General features: G+C 59.6%; 1 protein-coding gene across 1 annotated transcript; it reads right to left on the minus strand.

Annotated features, from left to right (window-relative positions):
* Positions 1 to 166: 166 nt before the first annotated feature.
* On the minus strand, positions 167 to 4,390 carry CUNH10orf82 (chromosome unknown C10orf82 homolog). The gene is made up of 5 exons (XM_023753339.1): positions 4,322 to 4,390; positions 3,507 to 3,725; positions 1,383 to 1,569; positions 777 to 874; positions 167 to 333 (listed from the first exon to the last, which is right to left on the minus strand). Exons 1-5 carry the CDS (start codon positions 4,374 to 4,376, stop codon positions 167 to 169), a joined length of 726 nt encoding a protein of 241 aa, XP_023609107.1. The 5' UTR covers positions 4,377 to 4,390.
* Between the last annotated feature and the right edge of the window lie 1,788 nt (positions 4,391 to 6,178).

Genomic DNA, 6,178 nt, shown 5'->3' on the forward strand with positions numbered 1-6,178 from the left:
GAAGTACACTCTTTATTCCCACAGGACAATAAAAGGTCTTTATCGCTCATGACACCCACTCCAACCAGTCAGGGTGAAAGGGATTCTCAGGCACAAATCTCCCTAGTCCTGCTGGGGGGTGGGGGGGACGGGTTCTCCTGGGAGACTGGGAGCTCCTGAGCGCCCCCTAGAGTCCACTCTCCCTGGGCGGCTCTCCAAGGTGGTTCTTGGCTGACAGTGGCTCCAGATAGAGCTTCCTGTTGCACCACTGATTTGGTCTCTGAGCCCAGCCGCACGTCCCCGAAGGCTGGGGGTGCTCGGTCAGGGGTATTCCAAGGCCAGGACAGCTGCTCTCTGCAAGACAAAACGTCCGTGGGTGCAGGCAGGTGCCCGGCGGTGCAGACGCCTGTGCCAACATGCCACCCAACCTCCTACCCCTCCCCCTGTTTTAAAAACAGCAGGAAGGGCCCCTGGGCCAGTTTGGCTCGGTGGATAGAGCATTGACCCATGGGCTGAAGGGTCCAGGGTTCGAATATAGTCAAGTGAAAGGTCCAAGGTTTGATTCCGGTCAAGGGCATACCTGGGTTGCAGACTCAATTCCCGGCCCCGGTCGGGGCGCATGCGGGAGGCAGCCAGTCGATGTGTCTCTCACATCAGTGATCCATGTTTCTCTCTCTCTCCGTCTCCCTCTCTTCTACTCTCTCTAAGAATCAATGGAAAAATATCCTTGGGTGAGGATTAAACAAAAAGAAAAAAGAAAAAAAAGCCAGCAGGAAGGGAGGAGAGCCCTGGCTCACCTGGTACGGAAAGGTCCGGGTATTTCGGCAGCCATTCGTGCTGCAAAACTTTTGGAGAAGGAGCAGGAGGAGGCTGCGTGGACCTCCCTCCGTATATTCTAAAATAAGGACAAAAGTCATGGAGTCACTCCTTTGATTAGTAATGGAGATAAGAATAAACAGAACCTACGCCGTTTCCGTGTGAGCCCGAGATGTTTATTTGCAATCCTTACCATTTACCCTAAAGGTAAGGATTATCATCTCCATTTTACAGAAGGGAAAACTGAGGCCACACGAGCCACCCTGTGCCGTGCCCTGCCCCTGCCCTCCCTCGGCACCCCGGGGCCTTAGGCTGCTGCCAGGAGGGTGACCCCGTCGGTTTTCACTCCCAGCCTCTCCCTGTAAACCGGCAAGGACCACAAGCAGGACCTGCGGAGAATGCTGGGCACGGACGGGGAACGCAGGGTGGCTGGCCACGAGGAAGGCCGGGCAGTTACAGACGAGGCCCATGGAAAACAAACCAGACACCACATCATCCTGGTGCCGGGATGGGGCAGCCGGGAAGCCCTGGCCCGGGTTGGCCCTGCCCCTCGTCGCCTGCGTCCCGCCCGCCCGAGCCAGACTTACTCCGCATAGGGCTTCAGGTGCGCTCTCTTGGACCGCTCCAGGAGGTCCAGGAAGTCCCGGTAGCAGTTCTTGGCCATGACCGAGTACCGGGTGGCGCAGCCCAGCTCGGTGACCCTGGCTCTGGGCAGGTAGCCCGCCCAGCCGGGGATCGGGGGCTCCTCCAGCGGCTTCCTCAGGTGTCGGCATTCTGTACAGAGAGACCCACGCCTCCTGAGGGCTCGGAGAAGCCACCCCTGGGCAGGGCCCCCGGTTGGCTAGCACCCCAACAGTTAGCCCCGGTGAACCCCTAGGCCTGTAGGTGTCCTAATGGCAGCTGCCACTGGCTGGTGGACTCTCCGTGCCAGGCACCTGGGTTGGAGTTACACACACAGCCTCCCATCTCATTCTCTCACAAGCCAGGAGAAGCTGGTGCTATTATTACCTCCACTTTACGGAGGAGGAGACAGAGACTTTAAAGAGGTGAAGAGGCCGGCCGGCGTGGCTCAGTGGTTTGAGCGTCGACCTATGAACCAGGAGGTCACAGTTCAATTCCCGGTCAGGGCACATGCCCAGGTTGCAGGCTCCATCACCAGTGGGGGGCATGCAGGAGGCAGCCAATCAATGCTTCTCTCTCATCACGAATGTCTCTCTCTCTCCCTCTTCCTTCCTGTCTGAAATCAATAAAAATATATATTTTTTAAAAAGAGGTGAAGAGCCCAGCCAGCATGGCTCAGTGGTTGAGCACTGACCTATGAACCAAGAGGTCACAGCTCGATTCCCGGTCAGGGCACCTGCCCAAATTGTGGGCTCAATCCCCCCTGTGAGGCATGCAGGAGGCAGCTGATCGATGATTCTCTTTCATCACTGATGTTTCTATCTCTCTCTCCCCCTCTCTCTCCCCCTCTCTTCCTCTCCCTGAAATCAGGAAGGAAGGAAGGAAGAAAGGAAGGAAGGAAGGAAGGAAGGAAGGAAGGAAGGAAGGAAGGAAGGAAGGGAGGGAGGGAGGGAAGGAGTCAGTCAGTCCTGGGAACCTGCCTGCAGGTTTGACTGCCTGGCTGGCCTCAGGCACTTGCACATTTGTGAGGTAAAAGGTTACTGCCCCATCAGCCTCCTCCAGTGGCTGTAAAAATCCAATTAGGCCACTGAGTCCCATAACCTCAGAGCTGGAAGGCACCCTAGGGAACATCTAGTCCATCCTTCCAGGCCCTGGATGTAAGAATTGGAGCCCAGAGAGGGGAAGCAGCCTGCCGTAGGTCCCACAGCAAATAGTTGCAGAGCTGGGCTAAATCACAGCCTCTTCGGCAAATGCTCTCTGCGATGTCTTACCAGGGGTCCTCAAACTATGGCCCAGGGGCCACATGCGGCCCGCCGAAAACATTTATCCGGCCCGCTGGGTGTTTTTGCCGCCGCTGTGTGCATAGGAATTTGTCCATAGTTTTTTTTAAAACTATAGTCTGGCCCTCCAATGGTCTGAGGGACAGTGAACTGGCCCCCTGTTTAAAAAGTTTGAGGACCCCCTAGACAATTGTGAAACACAAGAATCGTGTCCTTGAAAGTCCTCAAACAATAGTAATAATAATAAAGACAATCAGTCCATTACGTTCCCTATAAGCCTTTACCCCTGAAAAATGGTCCCGGGCAAATGACTGTTGTGATGATTAACGGTACATAATTCTATTCTCAGTGGGTTCTGAGGTTACCAGCGCAAAGCCCTGTCCCACCCAGCTGGGACCTGGAGGAGCTGCGTTCAAACCCAGGTCTGACCTCAGACAAGGGACATCCCTGCTGGAGCCTCACTTCCCCCGTCTCTGAAATGGGAATGACAGCATCGCCCCTCGCAGGGCTGCTGTGGATGGTGGGAAACAATGGTGCCTGGCACAGAGCCGGCCCAGAAAGCAGCGGCCTGACCTTTGTGGTGTCTCACTCAGGGGCTCCTGGTGCCCAGCACCCTGTCCCCAGACCTGCACCCCTCTCCCCCAGAAACGGGTGTTTCTCATTTTAAGAATCTGGGCCTTGCCATTTTCACTGCCGCCTGGGGATTTGGGCCGCGCTGCATTCTGAGCGCTCGGAGGCAGCTCCGTGGGCCTGCCGGGCCCTGCACTTGGGCCCCAGGGGTGAAGGGGGCTGCCTTCAGGGAGCCAGTACCCAGAAGCAAGGGGTGGTGCTCCTGGTAGTACTGGTGCAGCGCCCGCAGGACTGTCTCCTCCCGGCAGATGGGCTTCAGTTTGGGGGCAGTGGCCACCGCGTGGCAGAATTCCTTCTGCTGGTCCTTGTAGCGCTGTGTTTTCTCCCGGAAGGCCTGCAGGCAGCGGGACATGTGGTCCTCGCTGGAGGTGCCCTCGCAGCTCAGGTAGGGGACGAAGCCTGTGGGAGGGGAGGGGAGCAAGCCTTCAGCAAGCGCGGCCCAGGCTCTCGGCCCAGAGCTTGCCATGTCTTCCTGGGCCCAGGGCGCTGCATTTCCCTAAAGGCCATTCAGACAAGCTGGGCTGCTGTGAGAGGTGGGGTGACCAATTGTCCAGGTGCCAAGGCATTTCCTGGAACACAGGACTGTCTGTGTTAAAAGCGGGGCCGTTCTGGGCAGCCGGTCACCGTCCCTCACGAGGACACGAGGAGGAACGGGACCGTAGGCACAGTCCATCGGAAAACTCCAGAGAGCCCAGCTGGGGAGGAGGCCAGGGCCTCAGCACTGTGTCCAGCTTGGTCCAGACGTTAGCTCAGTGCTCCCTGCACACCGGGTCCCGTCCTGGGAGATTTGGCCTAAGTTGTAGCTCTCACTTATCAGAGCCCAGTGATCAGCCACTGTCAGCAACGGGGCGCTCTTACCACGTATCTTAAAAGCCCAAGCACTTGTACTGGCCCCGTCGGCCAGACACACACGGACAATGGGCCAGAGCTGGGCCAGGAACCAGGACTCTGGCTCTCGTGCCAGGCCCGTCTCTGCAGGACACGCCACCACTTACCACTGTAGCCTGGGGTGACGGGCAGCTGCCTCATGAAGACCTGGGGCGGGTCCATGGCGTTGCACTCGGCTAACAAAGGGAAGACGGGATGGAATTCGCACCCAACGCCCCTGCATTAAGAACTCACGTCGAGGGAGCTGGAGCCTTGGGCGTAGAGTGAGCTTGCCAGGGGGCGGGGAAGGAGAGGCAGCTCCGCCAACGTAACCAGGACTCGGACGTGAACTCAGATAACAGGTGTACAGACCTCCACCCACCAGTGTCCCTGCTGGAGGACCTTAGGGGGGCAGGGTGAGGCGCACTCACCCCACAGCCTTTCTTCATCGGGGGGAATCAGGTCCCCACCCCCCACCCCCTCAGGACACCTGGCAAGGTCTGGAGACATTTGGGGTTGTCATGACTGGGGGATGGGGTGCTACTGGTATCCAGGATGCTGCTCAACATCCTGCAAATCACAGGGCGTTGTTCCCACAGCAGAGCAGCAGAGCAAGCTCTGGCTGAAGGGGTCGGAAATCCCCAGAGGCTGGCGTGGCGTCCAGGGTGGGTGAGGGAGGGAGGTGGGGACCCTGAGCATCAGTTCCTGTGGGTGCAGGGATGGCCGGCCGGCCCCTCTGAGATGGGCAGGTCCAGCAGCGCGAGTGGATGCTGCCAGGCCCACCTGCCAAGCCAGGTCATCTCTTAAAAGGGATGCCCTCCCTCCCTGGCCGGTTTGGCTCAGTGGTTGGAGCATGGGCCCCTCGGACTGAAGGATCCTGGGTTCGTTCCCGTGGGAGGTGGGGCACCTACCGTGGTGGCAGGTGGGATGCCCGACTCCAGTTGGGGTGCATGTTGGAGGCAAGTAATCCATGTCTCTCCCTCACATGGATGTTCCTCCCTCTCTGACTCTCCCCTCCCTGCCACTCCGTCTAAAATCAATGGGAAAAAACATGTTAAAAAAAGGGGATGCCCTCCCACTGGGACACGGGGCCTCAGGGCGTGAGGGGAGGGTCGCGGGGTCAGGTTTAGTGGGCAAGGATGGGAACCTAATCTAAACCGTTCAGACATTTACAGGCCGCTTGCTAGGGGACCGCGGGCTGCATTCTGGTAAAATGCTCACAGCCACGCTAAGGGGTCCCCATTGGGCAGAGGGTGGGTGGGCACACAGAGGCTGAATAATTGTGTGAGGGCTGTTGCATCCAGGGAGGGTGAGGGAAGATCTCTAAACTCCGAGGGGCAGGGTTCTGGTGCCCAAAAGTAAGCCGCTGGGGTGGGAGCAGCGCCCAGCGCGGAAGGTGGTGGGCTGGGAGGCCTGCCTGGAGGAGGGGGCAGGGAGGAGCTCGGAGGGGAGATGTGCGAGGGGGTCGGGGGCTGAACGCTGGGACACCGGAGCCCACCTCCCGCTCCTCCCGTTTCGGAGCCCCTCCCGAGTCGCCCACCTGGGAGGCCCGGAGCCTCCTGCACACGCGTGGCCTCGGCCCCGCCTCCAGGCCTTTGTGCGCTCACCCGCTAGGGAGGGGGGAGGGGGAGCGTGACGGTCGGGCTCCTCAGCCTGCTCCTCCCCCCGCCCTCACCCTCCCGCAGCCCCACATCGGTGCCAGGGAGGCGGGTGAGCCGAGTGAATGTGGGGGCGCTTGCCGCTGCGCCCCGCTCAGTAGCCCCACAAATGCCTGGTCTCCAAAGCGGACCTCCTTCCCGGCCTCCCCCAGCCAGGCTCCCCGGGTTTTGGAGTTGGGGGGGAGGGGCACGCGAAGGGATCCAGGTCAAACCGCCTTCCAGTGATGCGACCACCGGGCAGACCACTGGGCGGCCTGCGTTGGGGCTGGAGGGCCTGGTGCGAGGAAGAGGGTCTCCCTCCCTGGGCCCGGTGGGGCCCCAAGTCCG

Source organism: Myotis lucifugus, unplaced genomic scaffold (genome assembly GCF_000147115.1).
Source record: "Myotis lucifugus unplaced genomic scaffold, Myoluc2.0 scaffold_44, whole genome shotgun sequence".
In the NCBI taxonomy this organism is placed as follows: domain Eukaryota; kingdom Metazoa; phylum Chordata; class Mammalia; order Chiroptera; family Vespertilionidae; genus Myotis; species Myotis lucifugus.